Genomic DNA, 20,852 nt, shown 5'->3' on the forward strand with positions numbered 1-20,852 from the left:
CTCTGGAGCCCCAGCATCTTCTCCGCTGCTTCACAGGTACGTGGGAGCCTGGGGAAGCAGTGGGTCTCAGGTAGTTGTGGCCCTGGGAGACAAGGCCCGGCCTCCGCTTTTCGCTGCTTAAAGGAGAAACAGTCATCGTAAACCAGTCACACAAATCGTCAGCATTTATTTCCTGGGTCCTAGGTGTCACTTATCTTGGTAGAAAGGGCAGAGAGTTAAACAAGACGGTTTTGAGCACAAAAATCCCTTCCCTGAAAATGGATCTGTGAAGCTCCAGGAGGGAACCTCAGAGCTGCATAGATGGTCCAAGAGTTTAGCTTACAATGGCTTCCAGAAAAAAAAAGTAAATTGTCAGCTCCCTCCCTTCTCTGCTGAGAAAAGGTTGAAAGTTTCTAAAAAGTTTAAAAGTGCTTTTTAAAAAACGGGGTAAGAAGGTGTCCTGACTCAGAAGGCTGGAAAGGCTGGAGACAGGGGGCTGAAATGGGACATGGTCCCCGCCCGGGTCACTCACCCCTGGGGCCGGGATCCAGCCTCTGAGATCCAGCCCCCTGAATAAATTACATCCTTGCGGTTACAGTGTCTTGAAAGTGTAGCCGGGTGCCGGGGGGAGGTGGGGGGGCGTGGAGCCTGGGGGGTGCAGGCAGAGGGCCTTCCCAGGGTGGCGGCCGTGGGAGCCCCTGGGCCCGCCTTTCAGTCTGGCCCTGCTTGCCTGGAATACGCCGCTCAGAGGAGCGGCTGCTGGGCCATTACCAGGGCTCCAGGTCCATGGCACGCCTCCCTTCCAGCCTCCTCGGGCAAGGTCACGCTCAAGATGAGGTGCTGCCATCACTGCTCTCGGGCTGGCTGCTGGCTTCCTTGTCTGAGGTGCCCACCTCCGCCTGTCCTTCTGCAGAGGAAAGGGAGAAGGGCGTAGTCACAAATGTGAAGTGTAGAAGGAGGTCTGGCGGGGCCTGGCCATAGTGGGAATGGTGTGGATAAGGCTGGGGAGCAGGACAGGAGCTGGACTAGGGGCGGTGGCGGCCAAAGGGAACTCTACCCGGGTCTGCATCCTTTTTACACAGGAAATGCATCTGCTGTTACTAGTGTGCGGTGGTGGCAGTTTAGTCACTAAGTCAAGTCTGACTCTTGTGACTCCAGGGACTATAGCCCGCCAGGCTCCTCTGTCCATGGGATTTCCCAAGCAAGAATACTGGAGTGGGTTGCCATATCCCTCTCCGGGAGATCTTCCTAACCCAGAGATTGAACTTGGGTCTCCGGCATTGCAGGTGGATTCTTTACCAACTAAGCCACCAGGGAGTAATGAAAATCAATGAAGGGCCAGGATCATGGATGGGTGCTACAACATTGGGTGAAGAGCTGTTGAGGGTCAGGATATCTGTGTGGTTTCTCCAGAGAGAGGGGGCATGTGAGGTCCCAGCACATGACGGGTGTTCAGCAAATGGTAGTTCTTACAAGACAGGGCAAAGGGCATCAGATGATGCCGGCTCAGGACTTCCCCGGTAGTCCCGTGGTTATGACTCCATGCTCCCCATGCAGGGGGCCCAGGTTCAATCCCTGGTCAGGGAACTAGAGCCTACAAGCAGCAACTAAGAGTTTGTATGCCAAAACAAACATCGAAGATCCTGCCTGCTGCAACTAAGACCCAGCTCAGCCAAATAAACATTGGAAAAAAAAAAAATGATGCCAACTCAGGGGAGCACCAGGGGTGGCCTGCAGAGGGTCCAGGGTGGAGCCCAAGGCTGTTTCATTGTGCTGCGTCCTCCCTAGATGACCCCTACCTCCCTCTCTGGCCCCTGGCCCCTGTCTTGTATCCTTAGGCTGAGCCCTTTATGGGATGGAGAAACTACCATGTACCAGGATCCCTAGGCTGCAGGCTAACAAGTACTTTCCATGCAGTCACACAGCAGCCTGGAGGCGTGATGAGGGTCATGATATGATTTGAGTGAGAAAACCGAGGTTCAGAGGAGAAAATTGAGGCTCAGAGAGGGGAACTGAGTTGCCTGAGAGCCAAGCGGTGGAGGGAGCAGTGTCCTTTCCCCTGACTGAAGCCTGTCCCTAAAGCATCTCTCTCTAGGGTTTGTAAAGGCCCATCACTGCCACCACCTCATTCTGTCCCGGCAGCTGGCTGGGGACTGGGGATGTGGAAGGAACTTGGACACCGGCCCCTCTGCCCCCCGCCTATCCTGGGGCGGTGCCTGCAGCAAAGACTTGGTCCCATAGGGTCCTCCTGGCCTGCCAGAAGCTTGACAAAGCAGCCAGCACTTGGGGCAGGTTTCCCAGCCTGTGATGCCCTACTGGGTCCTGAGCCTCCTGCCCTGAAGAGCAGAACATTCTAGTCAGCTTCCCAGGACCTGCTGTTCAGCCAAGTCCTTGCTGTGGGGCCTTGAGCAACATAGTTAACCTCTCTGAGCCTCTAATTCCTGGTTCAGGAAGTGAGGATGACGACACCTCCGGCCCTTTGTGGTTGCCAGGCCCCCGGGGACAGCTCGGCCAGGGGTAAGGCTTCCCCTCTGCAGGTCCCAGCTCCCTTCTACATCAGAGAGAAGGTCCCCAACCCGCCCCCGGGACAGACTCCCTCGGGACCAGTTTCAGAGTATGATTTGGAAAATTTCCCGGTCACATACTGCAAGGCGGTGCGTTTGTATTCCTTCAGGTCCTGCTTGGTTGTTTATGCCTTATTATTTGGCCAATTAAGGAAATACTTGTGCTTCCCACAGAAGGAAATATAGGAGCAGACAAAGGTTCGTACACAAAGGGCTTGAGAACTGTTAACACACGGATGACCTGGGGAAGCCTGGAGGCCAGGCCTTCAGGGACAGGCGAAGGCCTTGGTTCCTACTCCCTTACCCGGGCTGGGCATCAGTCTCCCAGGAGATTTAACCAAACAGATGCTCCTGGGCCATCAGCATCTGTATCCTCTGTAACCCCCTCCCCTAGTGAGTCCGCTGGACTGAGCACTCCTTGTAGACCTGCAGGGGAAGCTGCTCGTTGCAAGGCCTACTAGAAGGTTCCTTGGCCAGTCACTGTAGCCTGCACTCTGCCAGGAGGGCCTCACTGACTTGCAGCCAGCACTACTCCTTCCTAGGGTCCCCTTCTTAAAGGTCTGTCACCTTGGCAGACGCCAAGACACCCAGATAACCTCAGGGATTTCAAATCGGATGCGGGTGGGAGCAGGCAGTAGAGGACCTGGGCGGGTGGATGAGCCGCTACACTGAGATCGAGGGAGACAGAAAACAGTTCAGCAGGCAGACGCAGACGCCTGGCAGCCAGCCCACTGGCCGCAGGCCCAGCATGGCAGCTGGATGTGCTGGTCAGTGAACAGCCATCAACCAGGTACCTCTGATATGCACCGAACACTGCCAGGCCCCAAGCGGTCAGGACGCAGATCCCAGAGGATCCCTGGGCTCTGTGGGATCGTGGAGGCGGCCAGAGGAGGCACCTCCCCCGTCGGGGAGGGCAATGAAGTCAGAGGAGACTTCTCAGCAGAACAGTCTGGGCTATAGAACAAAGAGGAACAGCCAGCCCGGCAAGGGGATGGCCAGGAAGGACCAAACAGGGAGAGTGCACGGAGGCCCACTGGGGATTTTCAAGAAACGGAAGTCCCTTCCTCAGCTGGATTAGAGGCACAGGGGAGAAAGATGGGCCCGGAGGCTAGAGGAGAGCAGGTTCAGACCCAGGGAGGCTCCGGAGCCTGGGGAGGAGATTGGGCCGCAGGACGAGGGAGGGCTGACCATGCCTGGATAGGTCGGTGTGGCTCCTGGAGCAGCCAGGACTGGGTGGAGGACGTTCTAGCGGAGGAAACGGGAAGATGAAGGGGGCCGGGGGGTGAATTGGCAGAAGCAAGGCGGGATGGGGGCTTTAGGTGAATCCTGCTGGCAGCTGTCCGGGAGGAAGGCTGTGGTGAGGACGGGCCAGGGAGGCCGGGGCAGAGGCTGCCGTGCTGCTGGGAGCGGCCTGAGCCCAGTGGTGGCTGCGGGGACAGAGAGAAGCAGAGGAACCAGGAGGGATCACGGAGGGGAACCGACAGGGCCCATGGGTGGGCAGGGAGGCTGGGGGGCTAGGGAAGCACTGGGATGCCTGGCCAGAGGGTCCTCATGGCCTGAGATGCTGGCACCCTCCTGCCTAGGGACTGGCTGTCCTCCGCCACTGACCCTGGGCCTGGGGCCCGATTTAAAGGTAGTTTCTTCTCTGAAAAAGAGGGGGCAACCTAGGACTTAAGAGGCCAGCCCTGGAGCCCAGAAGAGGGTCTCCCACCCGGGGTGCTCGAACCCAAGAGTGTCGTGGGTTCTGACCTGCACCCTCGAGGGCCAGCTCGCCCATGTCACCAGCCAGCTTCCGCACGCTCATGGCCTCGGAGTCTCCCTGGATGTCGGGGACCGCATTCCGGCGGCCCGTCCGGTCACAGGAGATGAAATCCGAGTAGGAGGATTCGACCTCCATCATGCCTGTCGCATCGCTCTTCAGGCCTGTTGGGGCAAGGGCAGGAGGGCAGAGGTAAGCCTAGATTTACCCTGCAGAGAAGACCCAGCACTGACGGGTTCCGACAAAATAACTGCTGCCTTGCTCACGGATGACAAAACAGAAAGCACAGGAAACTACAAAGAACAAATTAAGTCATGCATGATTTTATACCCTCAGAGCTACCATCGTCATTTTAAAGGACATCTTTTTTTTTTCTCTAAAATTCATGATAACCCTCTACACATTTATCAATACCGTGTACCAGGCACTAGCCAGGGGCCACAGATGCAGCAATGAACAAGTCAGCCCCAGTCCCTACCCTCAGGGAGCTTACAGTCTGTTGGGTCATTTAAGGTAATTAGTTACTAACACCTAACTATAGCCACGGTGCTTGGGGTTTGCAGGGAGAAAGCAGGGTGCCAGAGGAACAATCAGGGCCTGACCAAGGCTGGGGGTCACAAAGTGATATTTTAGCTGAGATTTTAGGAGGAATAGGTAGACGAGGAGTCTAGGATTGCAGGGAAGAGCACGTGCAAAGGCTCTGTGGAGGGAAGGCATGGTGGGTGTTAGAAATGCAAGGGCCATCCCCTGGGGGGCAGGGGGAGTGGGAGTGAGACACCCAGAACAGCACTGAGCTGGGCAGGGCCTGTTCACATCTGCAGCTGCTCCCGCAGGATGATCAGATCAGCATTTTCAAAGATGACGCTGGCCCCTGGAGTGAGCAGGCCCAAAAGGGGGCCAGTTAGGGTATGAGAAAGATGGTGGGTGAAGGAAGGAGGTGGTGATGGTCAGACAAATTCTAGATGTGATCTAGAGGATCGATCACCAGGACTTGGTGAGCAGCTGATGTTTCTGACATGAATAATGCAGGTGGACAGAAGATTGTTTGTGAGATGGCGGGTGGGCGGGAAGAAAGACAGGTAATTAGGCTTTACTACTACAATCAAAGTGAAGAGGTAGTGGCTCAGTCATGTCTGACTCTTTGTGACCCCATGGACTGGAGCCCGCCAGGCTCCTCTGTCCATGGCATTCTCTAGGTAAGAATACTGGAGGAGTGGGTAATCATTCCCTTCTCCAGGAGATCTTCCCAACCCAGGAACCGAACCTGGGTCTCCTACATTCCAGGAGGATTCTTTACCATCTGAGCCTTCAGGGAAGCCCTGTTGTTACAGAGATGGTTACAGAGATGGTGGTCAATAGCCCTGCTGGTTGATTTTACAGCTGAGAGAGAGGAAAGCCACATATACATATGCATATGAAAAAAGATCTGGAGATCATACTATAGTATCCTGTCTTTTATAGCTTACTGTTTGAAACTCCCTAAAGAATGCCATACAAAAAAGAGCTTCATGACCCGGATAATCACGATGGTGTGGTCACTCACCTAGACATCCTGGAATGTGAAGAAAAGTGCTTCATGACCCAGATAATCATGATGGTGTGATCACTCACCTAGCCAGACATCCTGGAATGTGAAGTCAAGTGGGCCTTAGAAAGCATCACTACGAACAAAGCTAGTGGAGGTGATGGAATTCCAGTGGAGCTATTTCAAACCCTGAAAGATGATGCTGTGAAAGTGCTGCACTCAATATGCCAGCAAATTTGGAAAACTCAGCAGTGGCCACAGGACTGGAAAAGGTCAGTTTTCATTCCAATCCCAAAGAAAGGCAACGCCAAAGAATGCTCAAACTACCACACAATTGCACTCATCTCACACGCTAGTAAAGTAACGCTCAAAATTCTCCAAGCCAGGCTTCAGCAATACATGAACCATGAACTTCCGATGTTTAAGCTGGTTTTAGAAAAGGCAGAGGAACCAGAGATCAAATTGCCAACATCCGCTGGATCATGGAAAAAGCAAGAGAGTTCCAGAAAAACATCTATTTCTGCTTTATTGACTATGCCAAAGCCTTTGACTGTCTGGATCACAATAAACTATGGAAAATTCTGAAAGAGATGGGAATACCAGACCACCTGACCTGCCTCTTGAGAAACCTATATGCAGGTCAGGAAGCAACAGTTAGAACTGGACATGGAACAACAGACTGGTTCCAAATAGGAAAAGGAGTACGTCAAGGCTATATATTGTCACCCTGCTTATTTAACTTATATGCAGAGAACATCATGAGAAACGCTGGGCTGGAAGAAGCACAAGCTGGAATCAAGATTGCTGGGAGAAATACCAATAACCTCAGATATGCAGATGACACCACCCTTATGGCAAAAAGTGAAGAGGAACTAAAAAGCCTCTTGATGAAAGTGAAGGAGGAGAGTGAAAAAGTTGGCTTAAAGCTCAACATTCAGAAAACGAAGATCATGGCATCTGGTCTCATCACTACATGTGAAATAGATGGGGAAACAGTGGAAACAGTGTCAGACTTTATTTTTGGGGGCTCCAAAATCACTGCAGATGGTGACTGCAGCCATGAAATTAAAAGACGCTTACTCCTTGGAAGGACAGTTATGACCAACCTAGATAGCATATTAAAAAGCAGAGATATTACTTTGCCAATAAAGGCCCGTCTGGTCAAGGCTATGGTTTTTCCAGTAGTCACGTATGGATGTGAGAGTTGGACCGTGAAGGAAGCTGAGCGCCGAAGAACTGATGCTTTTGAACTGTGGTGCTGGAGAAGACTCTTGCGAGTCCCTTGGACTGCAAGGAGATCCAACCAGTCCATCCTAAAGGAGACCAGTCCTGGGTGTTCATTGGAAGGACTGATGCTGAGGCTGAAACTCCAATACTTTGGCCACCTGATTTGAAGAGTTGACTCATTGGAAAAGACCCTGATGCTGTGAGGGATTGGGGTCAGGAGAAGGGGATGACAGAGGATGAGATGGCTGGATGGCATCACCGACTCGATGGACATGAGTTTGGGTGAACTCCGGGAGTTGGTGATGGACAGGGAGGCCTGGCGTGCTGCGATTCATAGGGTTGCAAAGATTCAGACACGACCAAGCAACTGAACTGAACTGAAAGCATGCCAGGAAGGTTCTCTGTAGATGATTTTTGTACATGTGCTTGGGTGTATCATAATATATTTGAAGAGTCCCCTAGACATGAACACTTCCCTGGTAGCTCAGACTAAAGCGTCTGCCTGCAACAGGAGACCCAGGTTTGATCCCTGGGTTGGGGATCCTGGAGCAGGGCATGGCAACCCACTCCAGTATTCTTGCCTGGAGAATCCCATGGACAGAGGAGCCTGGCGGGCTCCAGTCCATGTGGTTGCAAAGAGTCTGAAATGACTTAGCGACTAAACAACAACAACTATAGGCAGCACTAGTTCTTTATATAAATATTTCGCCCTATGTCTAGCTATTTCTTTGGAGAACATTTCTAGAAGTAGAATTGCTAAGCTAAAGGGAAGGGTGAAATAATGTTTAAGACACAATATTGTGACACATTTGCCTTCCTGAATGACATAATGGTATTTATAATAACCGAAAAAGATGAGTAAATAAAACTTGTAAGTTCAGTTCTGTTCCTATTTATCTTCCGACCAGCAGCCTGTAAGACTGTCCATTTATCTGCACCCTTGTCAAGAATGGATACTGCTATTATATATTTTTTTAAAAGGTTAAGCTGCTAAGGGAATATAAGTATCTTCCTTTGAATCACACAGTCACCACAGGGATTCTGGCCACTGGGTGGATTCTGAGTTAGGAAGCGGGGGTGGGGGTGGGTCTAAGATACTGGCGGGACCACAGGAGTTCACAGTACTCTAGTTGAGATGGGCCCAGCAAATCCCAGTTCCAGACACATGATGGCAAATGCCAACGCTCTTCACAGTTTGAGGATGCTTACTGCACACGGTCAGTGACAGGGAAGCTCCCAAATGTCCCTTAAAAGGCTAGGCATTGCATGGATTATAGCGTATTCAAAAAACAACCTACACCAGGCGGACATGTGCTGATGGCAAAGTGTCAGAGATAAAGTATTAGCTGAAAAATTCAAGGACATTCCTGGTGGTCCAGGAGTTAAGACTCAGCTTCTGAAGCAAGGGGTGTGGGTTAGATCCCTGGTCCCAGGAGCTAAGACTCCCACATGCCTCGCAGCCAAAAAGCCAAAACATACAACAGAAACTACTGTAACAAATTCAACAAAGACTTTAAAAATGGTCCAATTCAAAAAAAAAAAATTAAAAAAAAGAAAAATGCAGATCGCAGAACAACACCTTAAAGAAAACTCAGTTTCAGCTCGTACAACTCAGCAACACCAAAAGAAAAACAACCCAATCAAAAAATGGGCAGAAGACCTGAACAGGCATTTCCCCAAAGAAGACAGGCAGAGGGCCAGCAGACACATGAAAAGACGCTCAAAATCCCTGATTATTAGAGAAACGCAAGCCAAGACTACGAGGTACCACCTCACAGAAGGTGCGAAGAAAAGGGAACCCTCCTACACTTGGTGGGAATGCACCTGGGTTCAGCCACTGTGGAAAAGAGTATGGAGGTTCTTCAGAAAACTAACAAACAGGATTTAGCAATCCCACTCCTGGGCATGTGTCCAGACAAAACTCTAATTCAAAAAGACGCACGAACTCCTGTGTTCATAGTGGCCCTGCTCACAACAGCCAAGACGCTGGAGACAACCTGAATGTCCACAGACAGGTGAACGGATGAGGGAGCGGTACACACACCCGGGGTAGTGTTCACCCATGGAAATGAATGGAATAACGCAGCAGCATGGAAGCAACCAGAGGCGGCCCTACCAAGCGAGGGGAGTCAGAAAGGCAAATACTACGTATGACAGCACTTACATGGAGAATCTAAAATATGACAGAAACGAACCCACCTTCAAAACAGAAGCAGAACAGAGGGAACAGAGCGGTGGTTGCCAAGGGGAGGGGGCTGGGGGCGGGACAGAGTGGAAGGCTGCGGCTGGCAGATCCAAGCTTTCATACACAGAATGGATAAACCAGGTCCCACTGTATAGCACTATATTCAATATCCCGTGATTAACCGTAATGGAAAAGAATATAAAACACAATGTACGCGTGTGTGTGTACAACTGAATCATTTTGCTGTATAGAAATAATTAACAAAATATTGTACATCCACCATACTTCAATTAAAAAAAAAAAAAAGATAACCCAGTTTCTGTGGAGAACACAGCAGATACAAGAAAAACACCTTGCCGAATGTTGTACTTTGTGACAAAGAGGAACTTTCACGCCTAAGACTAAATTTTTATAACGGTAGGAGTTTGTATAAGCCCAAGTTATTGTGCAATGCTTTCAGAAAGTAACCGACACTGGTAGGAAGCTCCCGGAAAGCGCCCAGGGTGGGGCTCAGTAAGTGGTGTGTGTGTGAGAGAGAAAAAGAGAGAAAAGAGGGACTGGCCAGTGGGGGGCTGGACCCGCATCGCCCCACAACCCCAGGCTGAGAAGAGACACTTGGAGAATGAATGAGGAGGAGACAGGGAGGCGTCCTGTAGTAGGAAGAGTAAAGAAAAGGACACGTGATCTGTTCTGTCGCCAGACCTTGTGCAAGACTGCCCCGCTCTGGGCCTCCATGTACCAGGTCTATAAAACAGAATAAAGGCTGGGCCAGAATTCCAAGGCAACCCCCGCAGCTCCAGCAGGGGGCGCACCGAGACAAATTTGTCTACGCTGCCTTGAAAGAAAGAAGTTGCCCTAGTTGTGTTACTGGTTGCTTCTTGGCCAAAAAAAAAAAAAACCCAACCCACCCCAGGCTCTGAATCTGCCAGAGATGGTTCTTCCATAGGTCACGGAAGGTTCACTCCTACACTCTCCCTCTGGGGAAACTGCTCAAAGCTTCAGAACTGGGGACTGGCCTGTGGTAATAACAGTAATAACACAGAATAAAATTTATAATGATAGCTCTAACCATAATAGTAAAAGCAACAGTAATCAAGTCATTACGTTTCCTGTACCTCGCTTACAAAATTTCCACGGCAGCCTCTGACGTCTGTGAGGCGAGTTTATCTACCACCACGACCTGCGAAGGTCTGTTTCAGGTGGCAGGACCCGTACCTGCCAGAGGAAGGGAGACCCTGGGCAGGCCACACCAGCTCCCAAACCCCGGCTCCTCAGGGCTTTTCCTCCAACTAGGACGTGGTCTGCACAAGAACCGGTATTTCTGTCTGGTTTTCACCTGGCCAGGCCGGAAGGCCTCACCCCAGCAGCTAAACCATACACTCTGGCTGCTTGGTCCTCAGCTTCTCGCCCAGGGCCTGGCAAACAGCAGGTGCTCAGGAAACACTTGTCAGATTAAATCTGAGTCTGTCCATCGCTGTCTCCTCTCTAGCCCTCTTTCCCTGATTGTGGGAACCAGTGGGAAAGACCTCTGTCGGCCACAGACGGCTGTGCTGTCGTTCCGGTCCAGGGTCTCCAGCATCCGACACTGTGGGATGGATGGAGTTACAGGCTCCATCGGAAAGGCTAGTATCCTTCTCGAACTGGCACCCTGGGGCTTTGGCTCCTGCCCTTGCCGGGCTGACCTTACAAGCTGCCCAGCGCAGGAGGCCGACCTTCCTGGCTTGGAGAGGGAAGTGTGCCAAACTCAAAGGCCAATCCTGGAAAACACCGACAGCCACCAGTGTGCTCCGGCTGCCTCCCTGCCCCTACCCCTGCAGCGATGAGTCTAGGGAACACACTATTTTCATTTTTCTGCAATATTTATATATTTTCCCTTCACTCTTTGCTCTTAAAAGTCAACAGCAAATGGGGAAATATGAGCAACCATCCTCAGAGTTGGAAGCTGCATCAGCAAACGGTCATTCTCAGACTCTGTTAACGGCAGTATCCACACCAGGAACTCTGAGTGACCTGATGCGAAACACCAAGAAACCTCAACATTTCTCATATCCTTAAGCTAGTAAGTCAGCAAGTGGACAGATGAGAACAGTCCCTGGCTGTAGCAGCTCACACTGCTCCTGGGGGTAAAACACAGCATCCTTCCGTGTGTATTTCCTTTTCTGTGAACTGTACTCAAATCCTTTTGCCCATTTTTCCATTAGATGGTAGCATTCCCACTGATTCGTGGGAGTTCTTTATATATTGAGATAATCAGTCTTTCACATTAAGAAGCATTACACGTATTTTGGGGGTTTTGTTCTCTGATTTTATTTCTCTGTGTGCACACATTTTTTCTCTTCAAGTAGTCAAACTGATCCATATTTTACTGTATGGTTTTCAGGTTCTGGATCATACTTAGAAATGTCTTCCCCACTCCGAGATTGGGGAAGAATTCTCTCTTGCTTATTTCTTGTACTTTCCTGGCTTTATTTTTCATATTTAAATCTTTGATTGAGCTCGAATTTATTTGCTATGAGCTATGAGGTAGGGAATCTACCTTAATTTTTCCCGATTATCTCAAAACATTTTGTGGAATCATCAAACTGAAAAGACTCCCTGAGCTCATGGAGACAAACCTCTCATTAGTAGCTGGGGAAAGTAAGGTTCAGAAAGGGAAAGTGACTTGCCCAAAGTTCTGGATCTAGCCGTCTGACCTCTCTCCCATGCCTTGCTGCACCCCTGGGAGTCGGAGTCCCCAGCGATATTACCCATCTCTCGGGGGCGTGTGGTTGCAGGAGGCATCCAGTGCCGGCGTGCAGCCCCCGTCCCTGTTTATGAGCTCAGAGACCTTGGACAACTGCCTCCATTTCTCAGGATCCCAGTTTCCTCCTCAGCCACATGGAGGTAACAGTAAAAACCTTCTGCTTAGGGGGCTGTTGTGAAGTCAATGGGACAGTGTGCTCAAAAAGAGTCCGATAAGATGTGTGCAAGGGAAGAGGCTCACAATAAGTCATTACTATGGTCCATTCTCACTGGGTGACTTATCAGTAACACTGTCCTATTGATGCTTTCTGTCAGCTTTTTACTCTCTGTTTAGCGATGCACAGAAGGCCAAACCTCACACTTCCTGCTTCTGTGCTTTACGGTGCTGAGTGAATTAAGTTCCACAAAAGTGGCTCCCTGGCTGACACGTGGACTGCCGCATCTGATAGGCCTAGCACAGAGGTGAAGCCCAGTGAATATTTCATAAGTGAGTGAATAATAGAAGACGGTCTAGATTCCAGGGCAGAGCAAAGACTATGCAGCTTTGCCTTTTAACGGGGGCCAGAGGTCTGGCTCAGTCTCCTTACAGCAGGGTGACCACCCTTCTCCCCACCCAGGGACCTTCCCTCTCTCCCAGCTTCCTTTCCCTCCATCAGAATAATCAGGTTGAAACATGATCCCTACATGTCTTCCAGTCCTGAAATTTCATTCATTCAGTGTTTACTGAGTACTTTTTATATGCCAGGCACTATGCCAGGTATGGGGTATGCATTGGAGCCGAAAAGATATTTACTATGTGAAAACAGAAAAAGGCACCGGAAATCAAAACTACAATGAGATGTCACCTCACATCGATCAGAATGGCCATCATCAAAAAGCCTACAAATAATAAATAACGGAGAGGGTGTGGAGAAAAGGGAATCCTCCTACTCTGTTGGTGTGAATGCAAATTGATACAGCTTGGAGAACAGTATGGAGTTGCCATATGTACCTGGGCATGTACCTGGAGAAACTTCTAATTTGAAGATACATGCACCCTAAAGTTCAGAGCAGCACTATTTACAATAGCCAAGACATGGAAACAACCTAAATGTCCATCAACAGATTAAGTTGTGATATTTACATATACATATATATATATATATATAATGGAATATTTCTCATCCATAAAAAAGAATGAAATAATGCCATTTGCAGCAACATGGATGAAACTAGAGATTATCACACTAAGTGAAGTAAGTCAGGCAGAGAAAGACAAATACGATATCACTTATATGTGGAACCTAAACTAATGATACAAATAAACTTATTTATAAGGCAGAAGTAGACTCACAGACACTCACAGACATAGAAAACAGACTTATGGTTTCCAAAGGGAAAAAGGGAGGGAGGAATAAATTTGGAATTTGGAATTAACAGGTACATACTATACTATACATATAATAGATAACCAACAAGGACCTACTATATTAGACAAGGAACTATATTCAATATCCTGTAATATCCTATAATAGGAAAGAATCTGAAAAAGAATGCATATGTGTGTGTATATATATGAGACTGAAGATAGACGTATATATATATGAGACTGAATCGCTCTGCTCTACACCTGAAACCCTAACTCAACTATACCTCAATTAATAAAAGAGAGAGGGCCATTAACAAATAAATGACTCTATCATCAGGGACTGTGGTAAGTGTTGTGGAGGAAGAGAACAGGTTTCTCTGTGTTGGGGTGGTTCAGTTCAACACTGTATGGTCAGGGAAGGCCTTCTTAAGGATATGATCCTGCGCTAAGGTCCCCAGGAAAGTCAGACAGAGGGTGATCTAGGTAGAGTCAACAGACAATCTGGGAATAAGTGATCTACCGTCTTCTATCTCAGCTTGAGCCCTGAGCGGTGCTCAAGCCTGATGCTCTTCTGGTCCTCCCCATCTTCAGGAGGTTTGGGGGCCTTCCTCGGGGTGAAGCGTTTGGCTCTGAAAAGGAAGAGGCTTTGGGCTCAGCTTCCCAGACCCTTGGCAGCCCAGGGTCAGGGGCAGCGCTCTCGCAGGTGCTTGCCCTGGGCTCCGTCTGGTTTCCCCACGGGAAGCCGTCTTCTCCCTTTGGTTGTTATTCTCCCCCCAGCTCTGTAAACTGAAGAGGCTCCAGCTTTTGCCAAGAGCTACACAGTCTGTTCCAAGTCTGAAGCTATTAGTCCTCATAGCTCAGGCAGATTCCATGACAGCGCCAAATTGTTTTCCAAATATACCAGAAAGGTCATTTCCTGTTTTTTTTCTTTTTTAAAAATTAAGTATTTGCAGAGACGGTACAAATAAGAAAGCAGAGCCTTCTGCAATGGACACGGAGCAGACAGTGGGACTTGGTCCCCTGGGACAGGCCTCCTCAAGGGTGGGGAACATGCTTTCTAAGGCTCCTCTGAGGGAAAGCAAGGGCTGTAGAAACCTGATGGAAATACCAGGGCCTGCCGAGCTGGCATTCCTCAAATTCAGAGGAAGCGGCTTTTCTCTGTGACGGGAAGCCAGACCCAGAGAGGCACTGAGGCGGGGAAGATAAAAAGGCCAGGGCCCCAGACTGGGAGCATTCCCAGAACCTGGGAAAGGGCAGGGCAGTGGTTCTGGGAACACGCCCCAAGCTCTACCTAGTCCCTGAGGGACACACCCAGGGCGGAGTCTCCAGAGAGCACCCGGCTCCTACCAGGGCAGCACCTGATGCCCACAAAGAGGCACCCTATGGAGACAGCTGGGCAGGGCCTTGGCCTCCACACCCAGGGGGCCAGAACCATGCGGCAGGGAGGGCAGGCGGTGGAGAGACTGCTTTGGGAGGGAAGCGGGGCGGTGCTGAGTCACACGAGGTCTCCACTGATGCCCTTCTCCTCAGACCACTCTCCTGCTGGGGGCCTGCAGACTCCATACCCTCTGGGCCTCCCTCCAGCCTGACAGGCCACTTCTTAACCTCGTCCATGCAGGCGCCTCCTCTGTCAGGGACCTTCGTGTGAGAGGCCCCTACCCTAGCACCAGGCCCAGGCCCTCTTCTCTATGTGCCCCCTGGGGGCTCTCACCCTTGCCTTTAACAGTCTGCATGGATGGCTCCCCAGGCCTCTCTTCAGAGCGCTAGAATGAGCAGTCTAACCACCTACTCCGCCCTCCCCTTGAACGTCTCACCAGCATTTCCAACTTCACGCGTCCAGTCACAAGCCTGCTCCCCCCAGCACCCCCTAGGTCAGTGATGGAACCAGATGTCAAGGCTGCTCAAGTTGGAACCCTGGGGTCATCCCAGGGGAACGGAGTATTCTCCGTCTTCACTCCCGGTCTGGTCTGTCACTGGGTCCCCACGCTTCTACTTGCAGAACTGAGCCTGAATGGGCCCCCTCTCCCCTCCAGCTCCCGGTCTCCATCACTGCTCACTTGTGCCCCTAGCCGCGGCATCGCCTCACCACCTCCCTGCTCCCTGCTTGCCCCCCGACCCAAGGTCTGCGCTCTCCACAAGGGCCAGGGCAAGGTTCGTGCCTCAGACACTGGGTCCTGTGGTTCCCCTGCTTCATTCGGCCTTGGATGCTCTAGCATTTCACATCTGGCCAAGTCCAAGCTCTCTACACCAGCCCCTGACATCCCGCACTGACCTGGGCCCGCCTTCTTCTGTGAGCTTTTGTCTCATTTCCACCTTCTTCTCGGCCCATTTGGGTCTTTAATTCCTCATACTAGCTCTTCCGGACTTCAGGGCCTTCATGAGACTGTGTGCTCTGCCTGGAACGTTCTCTGTCACTTTTCTTTTTATAGAGCCTCTTAAATGGATTTCTAACCCTGCCTTTCTAGGCGCTCCTGCTCTGGGACCCCGACACGGGGCCCTGCAGGTCGTGAGTTCCCGTGCTCACCCAGCTGCATGTGGGCTGAACACCTGGAATCCTGCATGATACGGTGACACAGTGAGGGCCTGGGGTCGCTCAACTGCTGTCCCTAGAGCTGCACACCTCAGTGGCCACAGAATCCTCTTCTGTAAAATGGAGGTGCACCAACTGCCTGGAAAGGAGCTCGTAGGGAATAATCAGAGCCAGCAATTACAGAGTCCTGACTGCCTGCCGCACTGCTAAGCATCTTACAGGCATCTCACTTCATCTTACAGCAACTCTCTGGAGTACGAAGTATCACTACTTCTGTCCTACGCAGGAGGAAGCTGAGGCACTGAGAGGCTACGTACTTGCCCAAGGTCATATCATCCACTGAGTGTGGAGGAGGAGGGAGCCTGTACTATTGGGACAGGAAGCACAGAAATGAGTTAGCATCAGGCCTGGCAGGCAGGAAGGAGTCACTGAAAACTGTCCACTCCCCTTTCTCCCCTTCTCTCCTCTACCCCCCACCTCATAACAAGGCATTTCTGAAGGAAGGAAAAGAAAGCAGTGAAGTCCTAGGAAAGCATTTTGCAATGCTGGCAAAAGCACATACCCAGATGCACTTTACCCAGGCTTAAGCAAAATTCTGTTGAGGATGTTTGACTGTAAATGTAAAATCTTATGAATCTATCCAGTGACGTTGGGTTGATTCTCTGAACTCCGCCAAAACAAATTCTAATTTTTGTCATCTAACTTTGGTGAAACAAGTATTGGGGGTAGACATTTAAAAAACCCTCACCCACTCTGCCACTGTGCCTCCCCCTGTGGCTAGGCAGCGTTAGCACTTCATGGAGGGCTGGGGTTGGGCGTTTGGGATGGTGATACAAGCCCTTCAAACCACAGGAGTCTGTGCTTCTATGGAGCCTTGGGAAAGAAGCAGAATATAGCCCAACAATATTACTGCTTGGAGACTGAGTCTCCCCGGCTCCCCTGGGGTTTGCATGTTATCTGTACTTGGTGAGGGCTCCGCTAAAACGCAAAGTTCCCAGAGGCCAGCAATCCCGGCTGGAACGTGGAAGGAGGACCGGAAGGTGAAGTGAGATCACTTCCCAGCAGGCCGGCCAGAGCTCCAGCGGCTGGACTGAGCTCCAGCTCTGCCGAGGCCAGGCTGGATGCCTCTGGGCAAGGTTCTTGTCTCTCCAACCTCGGGGGTCTCAAGTGTAGAAGGAAGGGGTAAGCTGGGTATCCCTGTGGTGTTTTTGAAACACATCTGCAAGTTCTTTGACATTTCTCTTGTCAAGAGGTGGAGTGTAATTTGTATCCTTGTGAATGAGCTGGTTGTCGTGACTTGCCTCTAACTAACGGAGTACAAGAGAAGTGATGACGTGACTTCCAAGATGAGGTTAGAAAAAGTGTCACAGCTGCCATCTGGCTCCCTCTTGGGACACTTGTCTTGGAAGCTTTGAGCTGCGTGTAGGAAATCTGAGGCTGCCACGTTTTGGGGATGCCCAAACCAGTCACATGGAAAGGTCCTGGGGTGGCCATGGAGGGAGTACAGCAGGCGGCCCCAAGCCGGCTCCTCGAGGCCCCGACACCAGCCACTGCCTGCAACTGCATGGGAGATTCAAGCCAGAACTGTCCAGCTGGGCGGTCCCCAAGTTCCTGACCCACAGGAAAAAGCATGAAAGGTAACACGTCACTGCTGTCTTTTTAAACCACTGAATATTGGCAGTGGAGTGTTATGTGGCAGTGGATAAACAGGGTGAGTTCTAATGTGACTTCCAGCTTGGGGTCTCTCTACAGTACCTCTAAAAGTCTACAGAAAACATGCCCCAAAGCCATGGTGGAGAATGAAAAGAAGATATTATCTCTATAATATGGATTCCTTCATCTATTCATGTAATGAAATATTACTGATCATTCAGTGTGTTCCAGGCTTGGGACTAGGTGCCACAGATAGAAAAGCAGTGAGACACCAGGGGCTCTGGAGGACAGTCAGGGTGTAGTTAGGGAAACTGACTCAAACACCTGGAATTCTTAACCAGGGAGGAGGGGCAGGGGCGCACATACCAGAAATCCAAAATCACCGGTGAACCACAGCTTCAAACTATTCCTCCTGCCTCCCCTGGGGATTCTGACAGTGCCCCAGACGGGGATGGGTGAGTGTTGTAGTCGATGACCACTGCCCATATCAGCCTCTGTTCCTGATGGAAGGTGTCATGGCCCACACACGTGATGAGAGAGGAGAGACTTTAGGGACTGATTCTGTATAGGCATCTTTTAAAACTTTAAGAATCTTTGAAAAGCTTGGGTGCTAGGAGCTGTAACAATAAGATGTACAAGGCAGAGCGGGCTCAGAAACCAGCCACTTACACACAGTCACTAACTTTAAAGATATGACCCCCTCCCCTATTTATTGCTCACTGGGCACTGGGGATTCAACAAGGAATAGCACCGACTCTCTGCCCTCACGAAGATCACACTCTGCTGGAGTGACTCATACTAACAAGCAAACAGAATAACCATCGGGGTAACAGTGCCTCGGAGAAAGCTAGAGGAGGGTGAGGGGCCAGGGGTCTCTCAGAGTAGACAGGGGGGCCCTCTGGGAGAGGGACATGGGTGCAGAGACTTGGGGGGGATACCCAGGTAAGTGTACCAGGCAGAGGGAACAGCATGCAAGAGGTGGGGCCTGCCTGGAGTCCAGCAAGAGGACAAGGAGGCCGCAGGGCTGGTGCGCAGCGAGTCGGGGAGAGAGAAGGCTGAGAGTGGCTGGGGCCTTCCAGGGCCTTGGAGGATAAGGGCTGACCTGGAGTTTTGCTCTGATTTTGAGTTCCCCCTTTCAGGGCCATTCCCAGATGAATGCCTTAATGCTCCCTTCCATGCCAGTTCTCAGAGTCTCTTCCCCGCACCCGCCCCCTACCCCGAGTGGACGGGGAATTAGGCCTGATCACACATCCCTCACAGGCACAGACATTATTGACCCAAAAGCAGGGCCAGCTGGGGTGGCGGGGGGCCTCCAGTCTTCAGCTAAAGGAGAGACAAGGTTCTCATTCCATTCCTCCTGCCTCTGGAGAGAAGCAGAGCTCAGAATCCACACAGGACAACACAGGAGAGGATCGATGCAATAAGAGAACCAGGCAGAGTCACATGTCTCCAAGCCAGGGGCTGCCCGACCTGAGCAGAGACACAGGCAAAGAGCTTGACACTGGGAGGGATTGGGGCAGGAGGAGAAGGGGGCCACAGAGGACGAGATGGCTGGACGGCCTCATCGACCCAATGCACGTGAGTTTGAGCACACAACGGACAGGGAAGCCTGGCATGCTGCAGTCCATGGGGTTGCAAAGAGTCGGACACAACTTAGTGACTCAACAACAGCAGGTTCTCCTGTGCCTTTGGCCCAGAGTCCACACAAGATTTCAGTCCCTTGGTTCAGTACCCCATTCCTCCACCCTCTACCTCCAGGCATGGGGTCTTCAGGGCACGGCCAGCCCCCAGGGCCCAGTGGCCCCTTTCCTAACCCAGCAGAAGAAAAGGGATTCCTGCTTTGCCACCACACAGTTGCTGGCCCACCTGTCCCATATTTGCCTTCCCCACTGGCTCCAGGAGGACAAGCACCCCTTCTGGTCACTGTATCCCCACCACGTTGCAGAGTGTGTGACGCATGGAAGATGCTCAATAAAGGCATCCATATGAATGCGCTAATGAACAAACAAAATAAGCAATGAACAAACACATGCACTACAAGCCAGTGATGAGAACAACCACCCGAGCCCTGGTCCCTGACCAAACAAATAACAAAGGGAATAATAAAAACGGCTACTATTAGGGGGTATATGTGCTATGCGTTGGATATGGTTAAGAAGTGCTTCTCAGTAGCCCTGTACAATTAGGTCCCTTTTACGCACAGCAAGGATGTACTGGAACCCACCCCGCCCCCCACACCCAGGTGTCTGGCTCCTAGGCCCGAGGCCGCAAAGGTGGTGGCTCCCTTTGGCTCAGGGAAGCAGAGCACGCCAGAGTCGAGGACAGGTAAGCTGAAAGGGGCTGATATGGCAGGAGGGACTGACTGGGAGAAAGTAGGGGGTGGAGGTTCCCCTTGGTCTTCCTTGAGACCTTCTCCCACCTGCTCACCTGACCTGCCAGGGCTCTGCTCCAGCTCGGAGAATCACAGGACGCTCCTTCACTCCTTCAACACCTATGGAAAATGCACTCTTCCCAGCGTTGGGACTGAGGGTATTTTGGGAGGCCCTGCGTTACTGAACCCTCACAATGGATAGCCCATGGCTCGGAGAAGCCGCATGAGTCCCCTAAGGTCCTCCAGCCAGTTACTGACTGAATCAGGCCTTGAACCTGGATTTCTTCAACCCGGATTCTGAGCGCATTCTCTAGGATGGCGCATTCTCTACGATGGTGCATTCTGGGGACGGCTCTGTCTCGAGGTAGAGGACACAACATCTGTCTCATCCTTAACAGAGAACTGTTCTGTCGCCAAACTCCCTGCCCCTCTGGCCTGTCTCAGCGCAAATGACTCTGCCCACCTGGGCCCAGAAAGGCCACGCGCTGTACTAACCAGGATGAGGAGTGTGCAGAGAGACTGACTGAGCGCCTACCACAGTGCCCGTTGCACAGCACCCAGGAAATGCTTTCAAAAAGCACAAGTGAGGCAGGAGAGACACACAATGGATCTGTCAACCTGAAAGAGTCCAGGAGAGCGTATGGTGGTACACAACCTCCGAGTGCCTGACAAGCTCCTGCCCTGAATCTCAGAGTGATGGGCAACGAGCTGAGGGCCCCTTCACTTCGACAACTAGAGCCAGGCAGAGAAAGAAGGCGAGCCGGGGACTCTGGTGACAGGAAAAAGATCCCATGGCTGAACTGCCGCTGGTTCTGACGCCACGGGAGAAACGTGACCCCAGGAAACCGTCATCGTTTCACAGCTGCCCGTTGAGAAGGGCCCACTTGACAGGTGACGCTGAGCAGTGGGAATTACTCAGAGAGAAACTTGTCTCTTGCCAATCCTAAATTGGGGCATATCAAAGACAGG

General features: G+C 51.2%; 1 protein-coding gene across 2 annotated transcripts in view; it reads right to left on the reverse strand.

Annotated features, from left to right (window-relative positions):
- Window positions 1–139: 139 nt before the first annotated feature.
- The window catches only part of PKIG (cAMP-dependent protein kinase inhibitor gamma), an 84,903-nt gene continuing 64,190 nt past the window's right edge, over window positions 140–20,852 (reverse strand). For both annotated transcript variants that reach the window (XM_040248736.1, XM_040248735.1), the window contains exons 3-4: window positions 4,293–4,466; window positions 140–886 (exon numbers count right to left, since the gene is read on the reverse strand). In XM_040248736.1, coding sequence (XP_040104670.1) covers window positions 807–886; window positions 4,293–4,443 — 231 coding nt within the window. In that variant the 5' untranslated portion in view covers window positions 4,444–4,466 and the 3' untranslated portion in view covers window positions 140–806. The remainder of the gene's footprint in view (window positions 887–4,292; window positions 4,467–20,852) is intronic.

Source organism: Oryx dammah, unplaced genomic scaffold, assembly GCF_014754425.2.
Source record: "Oryx dammah isolate SB20612 unplaced genomic scaffold, SCBI_Odam_1.1 HiC_scaffold_10, whole genome shotgun sequence".
Classification (NCBI taxonomy): domain Eukaryota; kingdom Metazoa; phylum Chordata; class Mammalia; order Artiodactyla; family Bovidae; genus Oryx; species Oryx dammah.